The sequence below is a fragment of the Lactuca serriola genome, chromosome 1, assembly GCF_051521515.1.
Source record: "Lactuca serriola cultivar US96UC23 chromosome 1, Lser_US96UC23_V15, whole genome shotgun sequence".
Classification (NCBI taxonomy): domain Eukaryota; kingdom Viridiplantae; phylum Streptophyta; class Magnoliopsida; order Asterales; family Asteraceae; genus Lactuca; species Lactuca serriola.
Window position 1 is genome coordinate 27507521 of NC_136408.1, and position 21675 is coordinate 27529195.

At 36.2% G+C, this 21675-nt stretch overlaps 3 protein-coding genes across 3 annotated transcripts; all 3 read right to left on the reverse strand.

Annotated features, from left to right (window-relative positions):
• Window positions 1-341: 341 nt before the first annotated feature.
• LOC145079066 (putative acetyltransferase At3g50280) lies at window positions 342-1998 on the reverse strand. The gene has a single exon (XM_079023090.1). The coding sequence runs from the start codon at window positions 1834-1836 to the stop codon at window positions 475-477; it is 1362 nt and encodes a 453-aa protein (XP_078879216.1). The 5' UTR covers window positions 1837-1998; the 3' UTR covers window positions 342-474.
• Window positions 1999-9211: 7213 nt separating this feature from the next.
• LOC145079082 (uncharacterized) lies at window positions 9212-12716 on the reverse strand. Its single transcript, XM_079023091.1, has 5 exons — window positions 12653-12716; window positions 10938-12496; window positions 10400-10866; window positions 9905-10281; window positions 9212-9830 (listed from the first exon to the last, which is right to left on the reverse strand). Exons 2-5 carry the CDS (start codon window positions 12342-12344, stop codon window positions 9427-9429), a joined length of 2655 nt encoding a protein of 884 aa, XP_078879217.1. The 5' UTR covers window positions 12345-12496; window positions 12653-12716; the 3' UTR covers window positions 9212-9426.
• Window positions 12717-12735: 19 nt separating this feature from the next.
• Window positions 12736-16295, reverse strand: LOC145079098 (polyadenylate-binding protein 2-like). Its single transcript, XM_079023092.1, has 8 exons — window positions 15699-16295; window positions 15078-15196; window positions 14330-14986; window positions 14152-14229; window positions 13994-14083; window positions 13602-13919; window positions 13271-13513; window positions 12736-13203 (listed from the first exon to the last, which is right to left on the reverse strand). The coding sequence occupies exons 1-8, from the start codon at window positions 16027-16029 to the stop codon at window positions 12937-12939; spliced, it is 2103 nt and encodes a 700-aa protein (XP_078879218.1). The 5' UTR covers window positions 16030-16295; the 3' UTR covers window positions 12736-12936.
• Between the last annotated feature and the right edge of the window lie 5380 nt (window positions 16296-21675).

Genomic DNA, 21675 nt, shown 5'->3' on the forward strand with positions numbered 1-21675 from the left:
ATCTGATCCCTCAAGTATAAATAAGGATGCATACTAAGTCATTTGTGTTGTGTTTTTTGTATCCTTAGTGAACATGACGAATCTATGTTGGTTGTACTTGTAATCTCTATTTGAGAATTCTATGAATAAAAAATATTCTCCTCTTGCCTGTAGACGTAAGCCATCTTGGCCGAACAACGTAAATATTGTGTTTTTGTGTGATTTTGGTTTCGTATGTTATCTATATTACTTTCTAACAAGAGTCATGAGAACTTGACAAGTGATTACATATTTATTTTGAGTCTTGACAAGTATGATCTGTTTTCCTAACAATATGTTTTACGGGTAATACCTGGTCATAATGATTATAAACGATTGTTTTCCTCAAACATCATTATCCCTTTATTTAGTAGCCCAACATGAAACTAAAGAAAAAAAAGAAACAGCCACCAAGCAGTTCAAATGAGAGAAAATATGAAACAAGAAGTAAAAGTTTTATAAAAGGCCATTAAGAACATTCATGAATTCTTCATCACATTCAAAAGCAGCCATGTTTTCCGGCAACAAGCAGACTTCTAGATCCATGCTTCCTCCGCCCTCCCGTCCTTCATACAACGTCACTTTCCCGTCGAATTTATTAGCATACCCGCTCAGAACCGCCACTCCTTTCCCTAACCCGAATTCATTTCCGTACATGTCAAATCTCGGCGAGCTTCCCATCTGTATGCTATTCGCATCAAAAAGCCGACTCATTTTATACACAAACGGATTCTTTACCCACGAATCCACAAATTCCCTTATCACTCTATCGTCATGATTAACCACCGCTTCGTGCAACCGCCATGCCGCCCACCCGACACCGTGATCAAGCAACTCCCCTGCCGTCGCTGTTCCTCTAACTGCAGCAATCGAGTTACCCAAGTACGTTTCAGGTAAAGGCGGAGATAGCCTGCGTCTGTTGTTGAAGGCCAATCTGCAACCGGTTTCCCGGTCTGCCGGTAACCGCCGTGCACGCGTCACGCACCTCCAGACAACGGCTGAGAGGGCTTTTAACGATGAAATCTTTGTTGTATTGCACTCTGAATTCACTTTCGCTTTTAGCTTAGAGAGAGAAGCCGACGAAAAATGAAAGATTCTCTCTCTTAACAATGGAGCATATGGTCTATCGATGAATTCGTCTTCATGGGTAAATGGTAGGGTGAGAATCGGGTCGGATCCTTCCGGGATCCATCTTTGGATAACAGGAGGAAGTGAAATGGGAATTAAGTCACCATTTTTATATGCTTTTGATCTGAAAACTTCCGACCAGGAGTTGAAGAAATGCCAGTAGGAGGATCCGTCAACTACCATGTGGTTGATCGAACAGCCGATGAATATTCCGTCGGTGAGTTCCGTCACCTGAATCGACAGCAACGACATTTCATGTCCGTCGTGATCGATAGCTTTGTGGTGATCGAAAAACGATTGAACAATCACCGGGACATCGACCGGCGTAAGTATCTCCGCTACCGTTAAATTAACAGCCGAATGGATAAATCTGGCTCCAGGGCTATTCTCAGGGTTCAAGAACACAACAATGGAAGGCGGGTTTTGTTGTTTTACGGTGGCTAAACGGGCGGCGAGTGGGTGGAAATGAGTAAGTGTAGCGGAGAGAGAGTCTTTGAGCTTCTCCAAGAATGTGGTTATGGAGAAATCTTGATTTTCCGGCCGGTGGAAAAGCAGACCCTTTTGGATATAATTCACATTTACCATGACTAGATCCCATGGTGAAAAGTAAATGGGCTTTTTAGCCTCTTCTGATACAAATTTTGGTTTGACGAAGCAATCTGAGATGATTTTAACAGTTGGGGCCTCCATTGAAGAAGAAGGATTTACTTACTGGATAAATAGGTTGAAGATGATCCTGGTTTTTATAGTCCTGCTTTCAGCATCAACGTTCAATGGGGGTTGGTAAAGCATTGATTATAGTACAATATAGGACAATGATCATTAGTCAACTGAAGACAATTTGATGAAAGTGAAGAGAAAATACATAAAAATATAATATAATGTCAGAATTTGAGATAAAATCACGAACTAAAATATTTTTCTTATATGTTTTTATAAAGATTATTGGTTTGTTCATGCTTACTTTGAGAAGTAGGGAAGGAGGTAACATGTGTAGTTGATTTTCTTTTAGTAATTTAACAAAATAGAAAGTCGTAACCAATTTGTACACTCATGTAGACTAATATTGGTGTGCATTAGCGGAAACATCAACTAATTAATAATTAGGAACTTTATTTGTGGAACCAAATTGAAACAACAAGAAATTGCAATTGAATGAACTATTTCTTTTAGAATGACATATGAGAGACTAATGGTAGGCCAGGTAAAAAAACAATTAACAAGCGTTGGATATCAAGTTGAATTGTGAGAATACATCTTAGCTTCACTTCATGGCTATGCATTTAAGGGCATCGGAAATTTACATAAAAGACCATATACTTTTGAAGATGTAACACAAAATATTAAATTACATTATCTAACAGTATTATAAATTTTATGTTAGAATTTACCAAATCTGGTGTATTATATATGTGGTTCCTTGGGCATAATAAAATACATCTTGCATAGTTTTCCATGTATTTTATGAAATCATGAAGGACCACAATATATGCTTTTCATTGAGTCGTTTTATGGAAATTGAATATATGACTTTTTCTTTCGAACAACTAAAGATTTTTTATTAAAAACTTAGAGTATAGGTCGTGTTGTTTCTTATTGTGGCTGAGTTGGCAGCCCATAACGCCATTATAACATCAACCCCCCCCCCCCCCCTTGTTACATCTTGTTGTAGTGCTTCTTGTTGTCTCCATGACAAGAAGAAACGTGATCACCTATTGGCTGCCAAATTATCTCTCTCTATCTCTCTCCTCTTAACATGGTGTTATAACATCATAAACACCACCCATTCATCTTGTTGCTTCTTGTTATAACACTACTTCAAGTTGTCTATACCATATGCTTTTAACACAAAACTAACAAAAATTTTACAACGGAATAGAAAGAATAAAGTTTAACAGCCAAAACATTTTGTTAATAATGAATTTAGGTTTTGGGTTGGAGGTACCAAGGGGGTCTCCAAGACCATTGCCCCTCTAAGAGTGGTACCTTACATTTACTTCATTCAGCAGGTTATCCAATCGAATTTCATCCCTCTTTCTTTCCTTTTCTCTTGTACTATAGGCTTAAGAACTTGTACATATGTTGTTTTGTATGTTTTTTAATTTAATGGATTGAGTGGGTTGAAAAATATGTTATTTCTGTGTTGGGAAAGATGGAAGAAATAGGAGAAAAAAAATGATTGAAGAAATAAAAGAGATAAAAACTGATGTGGAGATAAAAACCGATTGACAGTGGAGTGAGTGAGTTGAGAGTGATCCACTCCTACCTTCCTAAGAATAATCGATCAATCTATCAATCAACATATTTCTTCTAAATTGTGACCATTGAAAATATTATCGTTACCAAAATTCCAAAGGATCCACCACATGATAACGATTGTAGCCTCCAACACCATTGGTTTCACATTAGAAAACCGAGACATCTAGATCCAATGTACTACATGTTTACATCCTCAATAGTGACAAAAGCATGATAAAATCCTACCATCTTCCAATGAAACTCCATAAGGCAAACGCCTCCAGACAAGAGATTACATGTCTTTCATGTCCGAGTTGCAAAAACCACAAATAATGGAGGAGATGTCATAAGATTGCTATATAAGATTATGTTTATGTGGAGAAAAAAAAATTGTTCAATATATCATAAAGTTTTAATTAAACCAGCAACTTGTAAGACGATTTAATTTATACAAATATATTTTAACTGTTTTCAACAATAATAACAATTATAAGCCTGTTATGTGTGATCAACTAACTAGTAATTCACAATTAATTGGATGATTAGATTCGCATCCTAGACGGATTAGGAGTGTGACATATGCAGTGACATATTAGAATGGTTCATTGTCCGGTAACGTGAGATCAAGGTTGGTCACTAACTTGTACTATATATATATATATATATATATATATATATATATATATATATATATATATATATATATATATATATATATATATATATATATATATATATATATATATAAAAGTGAATATACCCTTAAGGGTATATAACCTTAAGTATCCAAAATCATCATAGTACGTCGTTTTATATCATATAATACATTCTAATTGTACAATGTTTTTGTAATTTAATTTCTAACTTGATTTACTTCCATTATTTTTATAAATTACACATTTATCTTCATTTTATATAATTTTCATTTTCAACTATAATATATAAAGTCTAGCAAGTGTTTGACAAAAAGATGTGGTAAAATAGAAAGATCATAGTGAAATTTCGAAAATGTTGAAAGTAAATCAAGTTAGGGTTGAAGTTTAAAAACTTTATAATGAATATATGAAACAAAACAACATATTATGGTGTGTTTGAGTACCTAAGCTTATATACCCTTAAGGGTATATTCACTTTTCCATATATATATATATATATATATATTATTCATTTTCTTAGAGTTGTATTATTGTATATATTTATAGGAATCCAACTTTATCAAGATGGAATTTTTACCAAGCTTTTTTCATTTGCCATATCATATTTTGAGCTTTCGTTTTGTCTTAAGTCTATGTACCAGAGTTTAATAAAGGAAAAAAGAAATAAGAAGAAAAAAAATAAAAAGATGTACTATGTTTTCGTTTTCCTGAATTCGAAAGAAATGAAATGAATGAAGTTTTTTGATGGAAAATACAACGTGTATTAGTTGGTTAGAAAATCATTATTGAAAAGGCTATGTAATTTTTTTTATATTAGGTTGAAGGCAAAAATCTATAAATAAAAAAAGTCCTTATATTTGAATTAGATTACTTTCTTTCCAAATTCATTCATTTTAGAAAGAAAAATAGATGGGAAGATTATCAATAATCTCCTACCAAATGTCTTGACATTTGACCTAGTGATATCTAGGTGTATTAAAAGGTTTCTTATTTAATTGAATGTAGACAAATGATCTTTTTTTATTTGTATCGCACCATTAAAAATTTTGGGAAAAGAAATTCTCAAAGCATAATATAAAGATAAAAGGTGATGTTTCTTTTTGATTTTATAGACTTAAAGGAAACAAATTTAATACATAAAGAGATATATGCTTGTTTCTTTTTACATGATATATAAAACATGTTTTATTGGGACCAATAAGGTCCACTTCAACTGGATAGTTTTCTCCTTCCAGGGGTTTTGTGGATGGTAACAAATCCGATTCGTGTCCAAAGCAGTAAAATCATTTTAATGGGAAACTGGATTGTTAAGGATGTTGTTATCCTTTCGTGGATGGATCGAATCAGGATTCGTTAGGTGTTATGACATACTATTATATCAATGTTAGGCCTAACAACTCGTGGAAACACATGGAGGGCTCAACGCAATGCAACGCACCCTTCTCATGTTCTTCCTCTATTCTTTCCTCTGGTAGTCTTCTTTCTTGGCCTCACGACGGCATGGTTCATGAACGAACACCATCCCCCTCTAGGAGTTGTAGAGAGAAAAGAAACATTGATAGTGATATGGCAGCATGGTAAGTGGATACCATACGAAGCAGCGTGATCAATATATATATATATATATATATATATATATATATATATATATATATATATATATATATATATATATATATATATATATATATATATATATATATATTCCCAATCTATATAAATATAATTTTGTATTTATATAACGTGGCTGATGATGTGATATTAAATGTTATTATGTAAAAATGATTAGAAATAAAACCTATAAAAACCAAAAGGGGGTTTGTAATTGTGAACATGGTCGTTCCAAATATATTTTTGGCTCTGGACAAAAGAGAAAAATAAGACCCATAAAATACACAAACATTTTATCAACTTTTTTATATTAACTCGATGACTGAATGAAAATAGTGTTTACTATCATTTATATAAAATAAAGTTTATAACCTCTTGATTGTGAACCAAGAAAATCTCAAAAAGGGTAGGTGCTGTCCAATGGAATGTATGTCAACACGTCCCATCCTTAGATTACCAAAATGTACATGCAACGAAGATTGATCACTTAATTTAAGTCAAAGTTATGTCTATTGATTGTTGCTAAGTTAAAAATTTTCTGTACAATTTACTTTTAGTTTATTATCAAAACACATAATTCATGGTTAATAAACTGGTATGCATCACATTTGAACAACCCCCCCATCAACTGCGGCAAAAAAAAATCATATAACTTGGGGCAGTGATAGGAATGGCAACGGGGCGGGGCATGGCTTCCCAACCCCGAACCCGATTTTTAAATGTGTACCCGAACCCGACCCGAAACCCGACGGGTTTCTTATCGGGGCGCCCTGTCGGGGCTGAAAATTTCCCCGAACCCGACCATAAACCCAAAACCCGATAATTACCCGAAAACCCGACCCTAAAACCCGAAATATGGCAGAAAAAAAATAAGGAAAAACTATAAATACAATGATAAATTAAGAAGTTGCATAGGTTTAAAATACCAAATAAGTTCTTAAATCACAAAACAACTCAAATCAAAATCACTCAACAAATCTGTCTATATAAATTAGAAATCATAACAGATCAAATTCACTCAATAGATCAGTCTAAGCATATCAGAAACAGATTAGAAATCAGAAAGCATATATTCAACTCAAACCAATGTCATATCAGAGTATCATACTCAACAAATATTATGTTCATTTGAAAAGAAATCAAATAATATATGCATTTAAATATCAGAAATCAGATTATCGGTACAAATCAGTTGTATTCAACATTATCCAAAATCAATACAAAAATCATATTCGAAATCCAAAATCAATTCATCATAAACAGTAATTGGATTCGAGAGTATCAAGTTCATCATAAATCATATTCAAATCCATCACAGTTCGAAATTATCAAGTTCAATTAAGCATTATTTTTACCGATTAGATGAGTTCGAAATTACTAGGATTCTCCAACGATTGCCGATTCTCCAACGATTGAAACTGTGAAACCAACGAGGACGAGCTTCAAGTCTTCGATGAAATAGAACTTCAGGAGTCGGGACGTTGCTTTCTGGACGAATGACGATGGTCGCAATAGCTGAATAGCTTCCTGTTGCTCGCGATGGTTTACTCGATGAAAATGAAGTATGGATTTGAAAACGATCGACCGATCATCACCCTCGTACCATAGTTGAAAAAGTGAACATTTGATTTTGTTGATTTGGAATATTGAAGTCGGCTGGAACTAGAAGAGATCAAGAGGAGTGTGACTGCGAGAATGACTGAATGTGTGATTTTAGGGTTAGTCTTCAGGGGCAGAAGTGTAATTATATATATATATATATATATATATATATATATATATATATATATATATATATATTCGGGGCAGGGCGGGGCGGGGTAGGCACTCCCCACTCCCTGCCCCGAACCCGAAAAAAAATACCCGATAAGGACCAGAAACCCGACCCGAAACCCGATAAAAACGACCCGACCCGGCCCGAAAACTTCGGGGATCGGGTTTCCCCGTCGAGTTCGGGTTTTTTGGCCATCCCTAGGCAGTGAAGAAAAGTGCTCCAAGAATCTCAAATTAGGACCAAAATAGCAAAGAGAAAATGTTGGGATAATGACTTGAGAGGGTAACATACTATTCCATTTTGTCACATTTGGTCACTAAACTTTTTTTCGTGCTCTAATAGCCATTTAACTTGTTCATTCGTGTAAATTTCACCCCTACGACTGATTATAGCCGGTTTCAATGGACTGGTCGATCCTACGTGTCAGTATGATCCTACGTGGCATGTAGGCTAATGTTATTAAAAGAGGGGTGTATGTGGTTCCTTGATTGTGCCCTAATACCCCCGATGGCTTCCTCCTACAGCTTCTCATCATCCCTCAATCGATCAAGCAAGAAATCAACTGCGCACGATACAAAAACTTGTGATTGTGGGTTCCCTGCACGTATTCTAACATCAAAAACACCAAAGAATCCAGGGAGGCATTTCATGGTGTGCAATGAGGTAAACTATTTCACTTGAATCTTCTCCTTTTTCTGATTCTTTTTTCCTAATTTGAAATCTCATTACGAGTTATTTTTGTTGAAGGGTAAATGCAAATATTGGAAATGGTTGGATGTAGAACCTGTAGAAATGCCTCTAATGGAAGTGGTGGAGGGAATGAAAGTTGAATTAATAGCATTAAAGACCGAAGTAGAGAAGGTGAAGGAAGACATGGAACAAATGAAGAAGGAAAAGTGCTCTGATGCCATTGCAATGAAGGAAAAAATATATAAGTTTACCATAGGATTTCTTTTTTTGATCATCGTGTATATGATGAAATGATGTGAATGATGTATTGAAAGATGTTGTTTGAATGGAATGAATGTATTATCTTAACTTCTTATTGGAATGGAATGAAGTAATTTTGACTGGAATGGAATCACAAAGTAGTAATTTTGACTGGAATGGAATCATAAAGTAGTAATTTTGACTAGAATGGAATCACAAAGTAGTAATTTTGATTGGAATGGAATCACAAAGTAGTAATTTTGACTGGAATGGAATCACAAAGTAGTAATTTTGACTGGAATGAAGGCATATATGTACAATTAATAGCATTACACATCAAAGACTTCTTTCTAACTCCAGTCAAAAGCTTAGCTAATTCCAGTCAACATCTTAGCTAATATGACCATAATCTTTCATAATGCTCTATTAGACTTCCTTCAATTAATAACATTACACATCAAGATGTTTAAATAACTTGTAATAGACTAGAAAATAGGAATTGACGAAAATACCCTTAGTAGTAAAAACTGATTAACTGTCATTATCCCTTAATAACATTACACATCAACATGTTTAAATAACTTGTAATAGACTAGAAAATAGGAATTGACGAAAATACCCTTGGTAGTAAAAACTGATTAACTGTCATTATCCCTTAATAACATTACACATCAACATGTTTAAATAACTTGTAATAGACTAAAAAATAGGAATTGACGAAACTACCCTTGGTAGTAAAAACTGATTAACTGTCATATTATCTAACAATATAGGATTCCATTCTTTGACTGTAATGGAATCATTGAGACAACAATGCTTGGAAATAATAAGAAACTAATTGAATACGGTGGTTGAATTCATTGCAAATACTCCATCAATATTCTAAATTAAATAAAGGGTGAGTACTGAGTAGTTGTCTGCATACACAAGGACAAAAGATTCCTTCTAGGGACCACAAAAGAAGGGCAACCATGTGCCCACAAACCCAAAAGAAAAGCATAAATAACACATAGTATTGTCTTTACATCACAACTTGATAACAAAAGATGTGCCCACCCACTACCTACACACCTACTTAATTAAGGACTGCAGGGTTCTCTGCACTGCTCCAACCCCAGGTATGTTCCTCCTCAATGCCATTTTGACAATCCTTTCAGAATATTTACTCCGTCCAGTTCTACCAATTGGGGCCCTTCTTGGGACAGGTCTTGCAGCTGGTGGTGGTGGTGGTGGTGGAGGTGGTTGGGCTGCTGGTGGTGGTGGTGGTGGAGGTGGTTGGGCTGCTGGTAGTGGTGGTGGAGGTGGTTGGGCTGCTGCTGGTGGTGGTGGTGGAGGTGGTTGGGCTGCTGCTGGTGGTGGTGGTGGTGGAGGTGGTTGGGATGCTGCTGGTGGTTGACTTGGTCCTACTCCACTACCCCCTGATGAACTTGGTGGTTGACTTGGTCCTGCTCCACTACCCCTGGATGAACTTGGTGCTGCAACAAAAAATTGAAGTCTCAAGATTACATATTAAATTAATGTATTATGTTCATATAATTGGGACATTTACCTGATGTATTTGTTTGCTGCTTAGATGGACACTTTATCTTGTTATGACCTGGTTCCTTGTAAATACTACACTTTATTAGGGATCCCCTTCTTGTCACAGAATGTCTAACTGGTCCACTCAACTCCCTTTCCACTGCATCCCTCTTCCTTTTCACTGATGGCCTACCAGGTAATCTTCTTCTTTTGGGAGGCAAAGGCTTTCGATAAGGAACTTCTTCCCACATATCACTACCATTGAGAGGGTTAATGCTATAATTATAGCATTTTAGAAAAGCCTCTTTACTGTATGATTGGGACACATATGTTTCTGCATCTTGATTCAGGGAAGAGATTGCAGCTACTCCATGTAAGCATGGTATCCCTGTAAGTTGCCATATTCTGCATGCACAAGTCTTTGCAATCAGATCCACTCCATATAAGGCAATAATGACTACAAATTAATAACTAATAACACAAACTAATACTTGGATAGATGAATTGTAAAACTACATGTTACCTCTGTTTAACCTTCAAATCTTGTATACGCTTCCTAATACTTGGACAGATATTCAAATCCCATTCAATTCCTTCTACTCTTTGACTGTATATCCTCTCCATCACAAATATCCTAATCTCCTCTAGCATAGTGATGATTGGTTTCCTTCTAGCATGCCTAATAGCAGAATTGAAACTCTCACTCACCCCATTCTCAACTGCATCACAATCTCTGCCCTCTTTAAAAAATGCCTTAGACCAGGTAGTAGGATCTCTGTCTATAAGGTACTCATATGCTTGAGTATCTAAAGATTTGATCTTTTCCATTACATGTTTGAACTTCTGTTCAGTACTAGCTCTAACAGCCCTCCAAAAAAGCTTCCTGAAATGTTGACCGGTAAACCTTTTAGCAAAATTAGCCACAATGTGCCTGGCACATTGTCTGTGTTCAGCTTCTGGACACCTTTCTTTTACTGCTTCTAGCAACCCCTACAAATAACAACAACAAAATTAGTGAAACATGCATAAAACCATATGTATAAATATGAACCAATGCTCACCTTGTGTCCATCAGAAAGAAGGGTAATGCCTGCACCAAGACCACCATCAATATCATCCATGAGGAGATCTATGAACCACTTCCATGTGGCCTTGTTCTCAACTCCAACTACAGCCCATGTTATAGGGTAGATTTGGTTGTTTGCATCCCTCCCTACAGCTGCCAAAACTTCTCCCCTAACAATACCCTTTAGAAAGCAACCATCAAGGCCAATCACAGGCCTGCACCCTTCCTTCCAACCATCACTTATAGCTTTAAAGCAGACATAGTACTTAGAAAACAAAGTTGTGGAATCTGGCATGATGTCTACATCCATCCTCACAGTAGACCCAGGGTTTGTCCTCAGAATTTCATGACCATATGACCATAATCTCCCATAATGTTCAATTAGACTTCCTTCAATTTCTTGTAATGCAAATTTCTTTGCATTTCTGCATTGCCCCTCACTCACATTTATATTGAATGTTGTTGAAACTTTAGCTTTAATCTTCCTAACACTCATTTTTGGCTTCTCTATAATTTCACTCATAAACTGTTTTCCTAACCACTTATAAGTTACTATGGACCCAAACTTAAACACCCTGCTACAATTATGTTCACTAACTAAAGATTTTATCTGAAAAGTCCTCTCTTTACTCATCCAAGAGGCCCAAAGTCTAAATGGACAATTAGGTGACTTGGTTTTTTTGCAACACTTAACTAACAACCTTTGGGAGTCATTTTTTTCAAACCAGAGATCATATCCATTAGCAACTGCATAGTTGCTCAACATGTTTTTAAGCTCGTCAGGGTTAGAAAATCGCATACCTAATAGTGGTTTCATCTGATTCCATGGTTGTCTATCATCATGTACAGGGTATCGAGGTTCAAGATATTCAACATCTTCATCTAATGTGTCTACACAAAGTTTGTTTAAGAACCTGTCACCCTTGGTTTTGTTGGCTGGGAATGGATATTCAACATCATCTTCTTCATGATCAACAGAATAAGTCTCCGAGAATACTGAGTCTTCATCCTCTTCACAGCTGTAGTCTTGATCTTCAGTTTCCTCTTCCTCAATCCATTTGAAGATTGGTTCATTATAGTGGTCCACATACACATTCATTCTCCTCTCATTTGCATAAGCCAAATCCAAAAATTCTTTGTAATCACCGTCATTCACCAGTGTATGAATTCCCTGACTTAAAGACTCTTGTGGAAGGCAGAAGTAAATGTCTTTGCTTCTAGTTCTGGTGAGCTTTTGAAGGAATTCCATGAACTCCTCGTACTCAAATGCACTGAAGTCAACATCTCCTACTGATTGTTTGTCGGGATCAAAGTATACTAATGGGTTGGGTGCAAACGTTCCATTATAGTGGAAATCCACTACAATGAAGTTTCGATCTATGGGACATTGAGATGAAGCCATTAAAGAGACCGATTGAACATTGAAGGAGAAAAAATCGGGGGTTAATGAGACTTGGTGCCCTAATCGAATTTAAGGACCAAACGAGACTTCACTCTTAACTTTAATGAGGATGGGAGGCAAAATCGGGGCCTACATGCCATCTCATTGTCCACCTAGGAAAAAAAAGCCACATCAGACCCATGCAACCGGTGAAACCGGCTATAATCAGTCGTAGGGGTGAAATTTACACGAATGAACAAGTTAAATGGCTATTAGAGCACGAAAAAAAGTTTAGTGACCAAATGTGACAAAATGGAATAGTATGTTACCCTCTCAAGTCATTATCCCGAAAATGTTTTAGCTACATTGAAAGACCAAAAATGCAATATACCCTATAATGGAAAAAAAAAACTGAGCAAAGCAGTTGAGGTGGGATTTTTTAAACAAAACCACATATCAAAAGCAGTACCATAAAATCCAAAAGAACCAAGGCAGGCATCCTCCTCTACTAGTCTAATAATGTTTTTCAAGCAACCAATCTATAGAAAAGAAAAAAAGATTAAATTAAATAAAATAAAATAAAAAAGCCTCATCATCAATCCTCATCATCTACTCAAGAAACAAGATTCTCATTGAGAGAGAGGGAAGCAAGCTGAGCAGCAGGAGGAGGCGCGTTGGTGTTGTTATTAGCAGCTTGATGCTGCTGCTGGACATTCCTAAGAACGTCCATAGCCTCAGCAACCTTAGCCTTCAAAGCATCTGGCGACTCCAACAAATGCAACACTTCTGTCTGATCCATCTCCAGCAGCATCCCTGTCACTTTAGCAGCATGCTCATGCTCCAACTGGTCCACCAACGGATACAAACTCTCCCCCAACATCTGTACCAATAAAAACCATCACCATCAAACAAAACACCAATCAATCCACTTTCTCATATTTACTAACCGTTCTTTGCTGCTCAGGTGGTGCATTCGCAAGAGCAGAAGCCAACGCTGTAATAGGCACTGGCGGCTGCTGCTGTATGCCGCCGGTAGCAGCACCATCTCCTCCTCCTCCACCTCCACGTGGAAGTATGCCGCCCATGTCGTAAGGCACCGGAAGCATCCCTCCTCCTCCTCCTCCCATGTTTCCATCTCCCATGTTCCTACCCGGGTAACGATACATTCGTCCACCCCCTCTTGGAACCATCTGAAAAAAATACAAGCAAATTTCCTCACACATGGTTGATATATATAGATATAGATAATTAGATACTAAATGAAAAATAATCATATACCTGCTGTTGCATCATTGGGACAGGCTGCTGATTTTGTTGCACAGGACCTGCTCCACGTCTTCCACCCATGCGTTGACCTTGTTGACCTTGTTGCACAACTGGAACAAAGAAGTTTGGCATGGGACCCCCGCCCGGCCTCATTCCGGGCACCAGCTGCTGCTGGTAACCGAATCCAGCCTGTGGAGGAATTATAGCAGGGGGCGCCTGCCCATAAAATAGCTGCTGCCCCATTCCCGGTCCACCTGGAGGATACATTGGCATACGTGGCGCCATCATTGATGGTGCCATTGCAACTGGCCTCATTTGTGAGAATTGAGCCTAAAAATCAACAAATTACAAATATTTTAAAAACCAATTAACAAATCATAATTATTTCCTTATAAATCACTTACCTGAAGCCTTGCCCTTCTTTCTTCCTTACGTTGAGCAAGTGCAACATAAAGTGGTTTGCTAACAATCATTTTCCCATTCATCTCACTAAGCTGTAAATGAAAAACCTCGTTAATTTTTCGTTAAAAAATATAGTAAACAATATTTAATAAAATCTTACAGCTCGAGAAGCCTCTTCAGTAGACGAAAAGGCAACAAAACCAGAACCTCTACTGATTCCGCTAGGATCACGCATAACCTAGTAACACAAAACCAAAAAAAGTTATCTTTTTTTCTGATTTTCCTAAAACACCCTTTAATTAATTAACTAATTAATGAAGTTAAATTCGGAAGCTGACCTTGCAGGAAGTGATAGTACCATACTCAGCGAAAATTTCCTTAAGCTTATCATCATCGATAGTGTCATCAAGATTCTTGACATATAAATTAACACCTTGAAACTTATCAACAGCTTCTTTAGCAGTCTGTTCAAATCGGCTCTTGAGTTCCATTTCTCTTTCGGATTTCTTCTGAGCCTTTCCAACATACCACTCCTTATCATCAAATTTCTTCCCATTTAAAGCCTCAACAGCATTAGCAGCATCATCTGCATTCTCAAAGTTGACAAATCCAAAACACTTTGATTTCCCATCTCCATCTCTCATAACAACAGCACTTGTTATTGTTCCATATTCACCAAATGTCTGTTTCAGATCTTCATCAGTTGTGGATTCAGAAAGATTCTTCACGTACACGTTATTGAACTTTGTCCTGCTTAAAGAAGAGTCACGTTCTTGCTTACGAAGAAAATGACCAACATAGACTTGTTTGTCATTCATCAGCATGCCATTTAGCTTATCAATTGCAGTTTGAGCAGCTTCTTCAGTGTCAAATTGCACAAAGCCATAGCCTTTTGATTGGCCTGTGCCATCAATTGCAATCTTGCAAGACAGAATGTTACCAAAGCTTGAAAAGGTGTCGTGAAGGGCTTTGTTGTCAATGGACTTGTCCAAGTTCTGTATACACAAAAAAAAAAAAAATAGGTAAATACATGTATGTATAATATATATAGTAAGAGGATAAAGGAAGTGTAATCAATATACAAACCTTAATAAATATATTTGCAGTTCCACTTTTACGAATGCTTGGGTCTCTATGAGAATACATGATGCGAATCGCCTTTCCATTTACAGCTGTGAAATTCAGTACATCAATAGCCCTTGCAGCTGAAAACAGATTGACATGAAACAAATAAATAACTAAGAACACAATCATGAACTACAAAAATGGTATGAAAATGCCCAATATTGAGAATCAAGGTGAATTCACAGCAAAACCGTTCAAAAATATACAGAAAAGGAAACACTGATGTAAACAACTTACATAATTGAGCTCCACTTGAAAAATAAACAACGCACTAACAACTTTACAAGTTATAATCAACAAACAGGGATTCACATATGTTCATGATTCATATTTCATACATTTAGAGTAGAGATCGTGTCAATCGCTAATGAAGGTGGCTGGTTTCCCATATGATCTGTTGTTATAGTTAAATATTGCAATTGTATATTATGTCAAAGGAATTCAATTCCATAAATTCGTAATGCAAAGAGAACAGATCTTTCAACGAATACAAAAAATTACATTGATCAATAACGATACAAACCAAATGTAAAAATCTCAACACAGAAAATCGGAAAATTACAAATGCAGGTAGAGACTGACCATCAGGAGGGTTGCTGTAGTTAACGTAACCATAACCAAGGGATCGCCGAGTGGACAAATCCCTACAAACCCTAACAGAGACAACCTGCCCAACTTGGTTAAACAGATCGTACAGCTGCGAATCAGTAACATTGAATTCAAGGTCCCCAACGTAAAGCGACGTCGTGACAAACGACTGATTAGCGCCGGCTGCCGCTACCGCCACCGCAGCGCCAGCAACAGCCGCAGCAGCAGCTACACCGCTAGCATTGGGCGTCGTCGTCGTTGTTGCCGCAGACGCCACACCATTCGGTCCAGATACCGTAAGAGGCTGTACCTGAATCTGCGCCATTTTTTCTCTTTCTTTGTCTTAATTAATAATTAATTTAACCGAATCAAACCCTAACAACTCAACCACCCTCTCAATTCAAAACTTTTAAAGATTTTTTTCCGAAAAATTTACCAAAAAGGGATAAAACCGCCGGAGAGCCGATAACGGAGATACTCGACGACGACGTTGAATAGATAAATCTAGAGATCAAAATGCGTAGAGAGCGAACGAGCGATTGTTTCTTTTTTTGGGAGGGCAGACAGCCTGCACTGCACCGGCCGGTGAGTATTCTACAGCTTTATATACGTAAGAGAAAACCCTAGCTTTAGAGTGCGTGGTTGGGATGATCTGAGCCGTTGATTTTATACATGTATGATGTGATCGTGAAAGTGCGGACCAAGCATTTACCGTTAGATTTAGAGGCTTAACGTGTACGATTGAGATGTCTCGTCATGTGATGGTGCCGTGATCTAGTGCTTCGCGCCACATAGTTACCGTATACGATTTATATGAACTATCTGGGCTTGGACAGTTTCCTCATTCCTGGGGTCAGTTTGGTAGGCCACCTTGATTATAATATTGGGCTGTTTATCCCAATAATATACTTTATATATTTTATTATTTTATAGAATGCTATAACTTCACGTTTTCTAGTAGTTAAACAACTAAACTAGTACTGCAAGTTATATAATAACACCTTTATAATATAAAGTTGTTTTAAGGTAAGATTATTTGTTTATTTTACATATCTAAAGCAATCCATTTTGAATTGTAAGATCCATGTCATATTAATTTATTTATGACTATTTGAATATGTTTTCTTTCCACGTATATTGGTATACATATTAAATTGGGACCGACTTATGAACAGTGTTAGTATCCAACCGTATTGTTCTTGATTTGGCCTAATCGGCTGATTTTTTTTTTCCTTTTTTTTCAATTGTTCATTTATTTCTTATGTATTTTCGTTGTGCGCGGATGAATAGAAGATTTTAAGCCGGATTCCTTTCTGCTCATTCAATCCTTGATTTTCTGTTAGGAATGCGGGAGGAGCAATGATGGATTGGGGAGGAACAGTGGTGGAAGTCTAATAACTGTTTAATAGAATTAAGAGGCTTTTAGTCGGATTCATTTATGTTTATTCAATGCTTAATTTTTTGTTAGAATGTGAGAGGAGCAGCGATGGATTCTCTTCTTTCCGAAATATCGTCATCGATTTTATAGATAATCTTCATCATAGAACCCTATACACGGCATCACTGGATAGCGCAATGGACGTTGTCGCCTCCTTCGGAAATAGAACATCATCGTCGAGAATCGTAATGCCTTGAATAACAGTAAGTAGAAAATGGTTTTGTTTAAAAATGAAGTTGATGTTAACCCAAATATTCTCTAGGATATGCTCATCTATTCTATATGCATTTATTTTGATTTTCATTAAGGTATACTATTTTTGTATTTGCGTCTTGGGAAAATTCTCAATCTACGGTATCCATTTTCTCATCATATTTGTTATGATTTTCATCTTCCATCTATTTTAAAATTTGAAGGTCCAAACCTAACTCAATACCTTCACACGCTTTCTGTGGTTTACTCTAAACTTTGGGTTGCTCTACTCCACTTTGTGTACTTATGTTTAAAATTTCATCTCTCATTAATTATTCAAAACCACAAACTTTACATATGTAACAATCATGCCCCTGAAGATGTGCGTGCGGGAATTTGAGAGAAAAGGGAACGAGACATAAGATAGAGAATGATATTATAGGTCAAGAGCACATGGGTTCCCAATTCCTATGTGTTGTGTGGTCATAAGAACAAAGAAGGCAACGGGGGTTGGTATTGTGTCCGGGAGATATCACATGTGGCTATTTTGTGGCTATGCAACAACGATTGTGAGAGTGTCCAGTTTATTAGGAAAGCAAAAATAGTTACATACATCATGGTCCTTTAAAATTGATGAGATTGAAGAGGTAAAAACTTCTAATTCTCTATAAATGGGTGACTAATGTAATTAGGACTCTTTTATGAATTAAATACTTGATAATTAGGGGTTGTAAAGGTTGAAATTGTAGTTATCATGGCTAAAATTACCTAAGCATAAAGGGTATGATTTTCAATTGTTTTGTTGAACCCACTATTGAATATGATTCCATGTTAAAGGTTTTTGTACGAACTGGAAATTCGATGCTCAAATGATATATGTCTAGATTAAAATTTATTTTGAAATATATAACTTTAACACTTAAGAAAGAAAATTACAAGTGAATGAATATGTAACGTCCCAAAAATACCAAGTAAAAATTTCATTTTGAATTCAACCAATACATTCATTCATTACTTCCAAAAAGGTATTTGAGTATCAAAAGTGTTTCTAAACAATCATCAGAGTAATGGTAAAATCAAAAGTACGGAATCTCCAGTGGATGCGATGCAATCATGTCGGACCCTTCGCTTTGGAACTGGATGTACCTAAAAACATTTTAACATAAAATCATACACACAAAGCTTAGTGAATCCCCCAAAATAACACATATCATACATACATTTTTCATGGGCTACCCCCATGGTCTTACATCCAAGTGTCATGGGCTACTCTCATGGTCTTTCCTTGAAATGTCATGGGCTACCCCCATGGTCTTCCATATAGTTGTCATGTGCTACCCTCATTGTCTTTCATGCAATTATCACAAAGACAACTAGCATCATACATAGTATAATTAGAAGACTCATCTCGAAAGTGTCGTAAGCAGCTAACAGGCTATCGCAGTCAAACAAGTGCTAAACACCACCTATCAAGCCATAAAATGTGAACCCTAAGTCCACCTTCTAAAACTAGCAAATTGACCAAAAGTCAACCAAGTCAAAAAGTCAATGGTCATAGTCAGCTGCCCAAGTCAACTTCAACGAGTCACCACGTTCGTGGTAGAATAAAGAAAATAGTTGACTTGCCCTCCCCCCCCCCCCCCAGTCGCCACGACGTGACGGCCAAGATGTCACTTCGTGAGGACTGGATCTCAACAGCTTAATGGATTAAGTCGTTTTCCATCCATTACATGAGCTCCAATGCTTAGAACTTATTCTTCCTAAGGTCTTGATGGATAAAGTTTCCAACTTTATTCATTAAGACATCCCAATAAGTCAAGCTCCCTAAATCTAGGTTCTTAATGGCAACTTAAGGCATGAAGTAAACCATTAAGCACTTAATCATTAAAGTCTCAAGTCCATAACTTCCAAAAGGTTTTCCTACTCCTAACCCGCAGTAAAAAAATCAATGCTTTATGGACATGCATGTCTAATGCATGTCCCTTCCAAATTAGGTTAAAATCATGGAAGAAAGAGCTCAAACTTGTGTATGAGACCAAATATCCCAAGGAACCTTAAATTTGGAACATATAACTGATGGGTTTTCTATGTTATAAAAAATTCCATGTGGTAGCCAAACACTTAAACCCTTAAGTTCACATGCGACCTAGAAAGGATCAATGTTTTCTCTATTGATAGCAATAACTTATGAACATCAAGAAACCCTATAGAGAGGTTATGAAAATCGAAATTAATATAAAGATTAGGGTTAGATGCCTTTTGATTATTATAGAAAATAATCAAATCAAATCCTCTTGAAGTTCGTTAGAAAGCAAGCACCAAAAGTAGACTTATAACTGATTGATTAATTTGATTTATTAAAATCAATTCAATATATGATTGGTCGTCATATGTTAGCTTCTATAATTACTTACCTATTTTTTTATTTAACCCTAGGTTTTGGTCAAAACACTAGTCCTATAATTTTGTAATTCACAAAGATCATAAGATTCAAGTTTAGTCAAGAATGATGGTCACACAAACTTAACTAAACTAATCAATAAATAGAAAAAGTAGTTCTCATAAGCATAGAAGGTTCTTTAATAAGCTAAAATAACAAATAACCAACTAGACATCATCCAAACCATAAATCAAACTGTAAAAATTCAAGAAATCTAATCTAAACAAAAGTCATAGGTTTTTAGCCCATGATTTCAGCAATTAAACACAGAAAAATGAAATTCAACTTAACATTCATGATTAAACTTAAGAAGAAAAACATAATATGATGTTGTATTGCCTCAAATCTCTCAAGTCCAAGCTATAATCAATCTTCTGCAACTCCAAGCTCCAAAGTGTGTTCTTGGCCTTCAAAAGACGACAATAGCTCCAACAAAAGTTTAATTTCCAGAGGATTATGATTTCTATATATAGTTTTCCCGAAATCATTCCACCACGTCGTAACCTTCGTGTTTATCCCGTATTCAACAAGTATTCTAGATCCATCGGGGAAATCCAAAACACCACATTTTGGGAATGTCACCTTGACATGGTAAGTATATTTTTCTTCATTTTAGCCTTGATCCAAATTCCTAGCTTCCAGCTTCCTTTTTGCTCACAGCATGTCTTTTACCCCTACAACACAATATACAATAGATTATGTACCTTTTGTCCTATAATGGGCATAAAAATAGCTAAAAATATTAAGATACGATGTAAATTATATGTATAGGTATGGACATATCAATACATTTTATACTATGATGGTCTTTTGGAAATAATGAAATGAATAGTTAATTTTGTATTAAAAATGAAATTTTACTCTCTATTTTATGGACATTACTATTTGGTATCAGAGCCTTGGTTTGAGGGATTCCGGCACACTTTCGGGTGTGTCTGAACTCAAACTGATGAATCAGTAAAAAGAAAAAGATTTTTCTAAAAAGGATTTTTATAAAATGGGGTGTGATGTGTGCAATCGGCCGAGCTCAAGTAAGTATTCCCAAAAGACCCATACATGTTTATTTGATTTAGTATGTGGAAATGTAAATAGCACGCTAGATTAGGGCTAATGATTTGCTCAGAATGGTTAGAGCTTGATGCTTGAATGCTGCTTGCTTTATGATTTTAGGAAAACTATTAATACTATTTAACTATTCAACAAATATGAGAGGCCACATGTTACATAAATTAGATAATTTTTGAAGGCTATGTTTACCTCTGTTGTGCAGCTCTTGTTTGAGTCCAGTCGTTGTAGTGTGGGACCTTACAGTAAATAAAATATCTAGTGTCTATTGCATGTAATTATATTTGTAAGGTAGTCAGTGGGTGTTATAGTTTGCATGAATATTATGTATAAGCTCTGAATTGAAACCCCAAACTATACCTATTATAGTTTGCATGAAAATTATGTATTTGGATCATGGATTGATCTGAAAACTATGCAATTTGACAGTAATTTGAAAGCATCCCTTATGCTCAACATAATACAAAAGGGATAAAATATCTAAATGTTTCATGAAATGTGGAGCCCGTATTACATCAGTTTTAAGTGTTTTGAAATCCCTTTGTTTAAATTCACAAAATCATTTGTGTTTGGCTTGTACTCTTCCCATGAAAACATTAAAACCATAAAAGCATAGGGCTATGAACTCATTGTTGGTCGTGTGAAAATTCGGACAACGAAACTGGGAGCGAAGACCCTCGGGTGGATGCACGCGGTACTTAACGGGATCCTAATCAACAATTAAATACATAGTTGTATTTTATTAGCTAAACCATTATTTATAGTGTTAGAAAAACATTTGTTTTTGGTTTAGGAATGTTACCGGGACTCGATTGAATCGGAAAAGTGGGTTTGCA

Excerpts from the sequence above, each read along its gene's own strand:
- LOC145079098 (XM_079023092.1), bottom strand. The coding sequence starts at position 16,029 with ATGGCGCAGATTCAGGTACAGCCTCTTACGGTATCTGGACCGAATGGT. Across the intron at positions 13,514-13,601 it reads TCCCAATGATGCAACAGCAG|ATGGTTCCAAGAGGGGGTGG; the intron begins GTATATGATTAT and ends TATTTTTTTCAG. Across the intron at positions 13,204-13,270 it reads CACCTGAGCAGCAAAGAACG|ATGTTGGGGGAGAGTTTGTA; the intron begins GTTAGTAAATAT and ends TTATTGGTACAG.
- LOC145079082 (XM_079023091.1), bottom strand. The coding sequence starts at position 12,344 with ATGGCTTCATCTCAATGTCCCATAGATCGAAACTTCATTGTAGTGGAT. Across the intron at positions 10,867-10,937 it reads TTCTTTCTGATGGACACAAG|GGGTTGCTAGAAGCAGTAAA; the intron begins GTGAGCATTGGT and ends TGTTATTTGTAG. Across the intron at positions 10,282-10,399 it reads GATTTGAAGGTTAAACAGAG|AATATGGCAACTTACAGGGA; the intron begins GTAACATGTAGT and ends TTGTGCATGCAG.
- LOC145079066 (XM_079023090.1), bottom strand. The coding sequence starts at position 1,836 with ATGGAGGCCCCAACTGTTAAAATCATCTCAGATTGCTTCGTCAAACCA.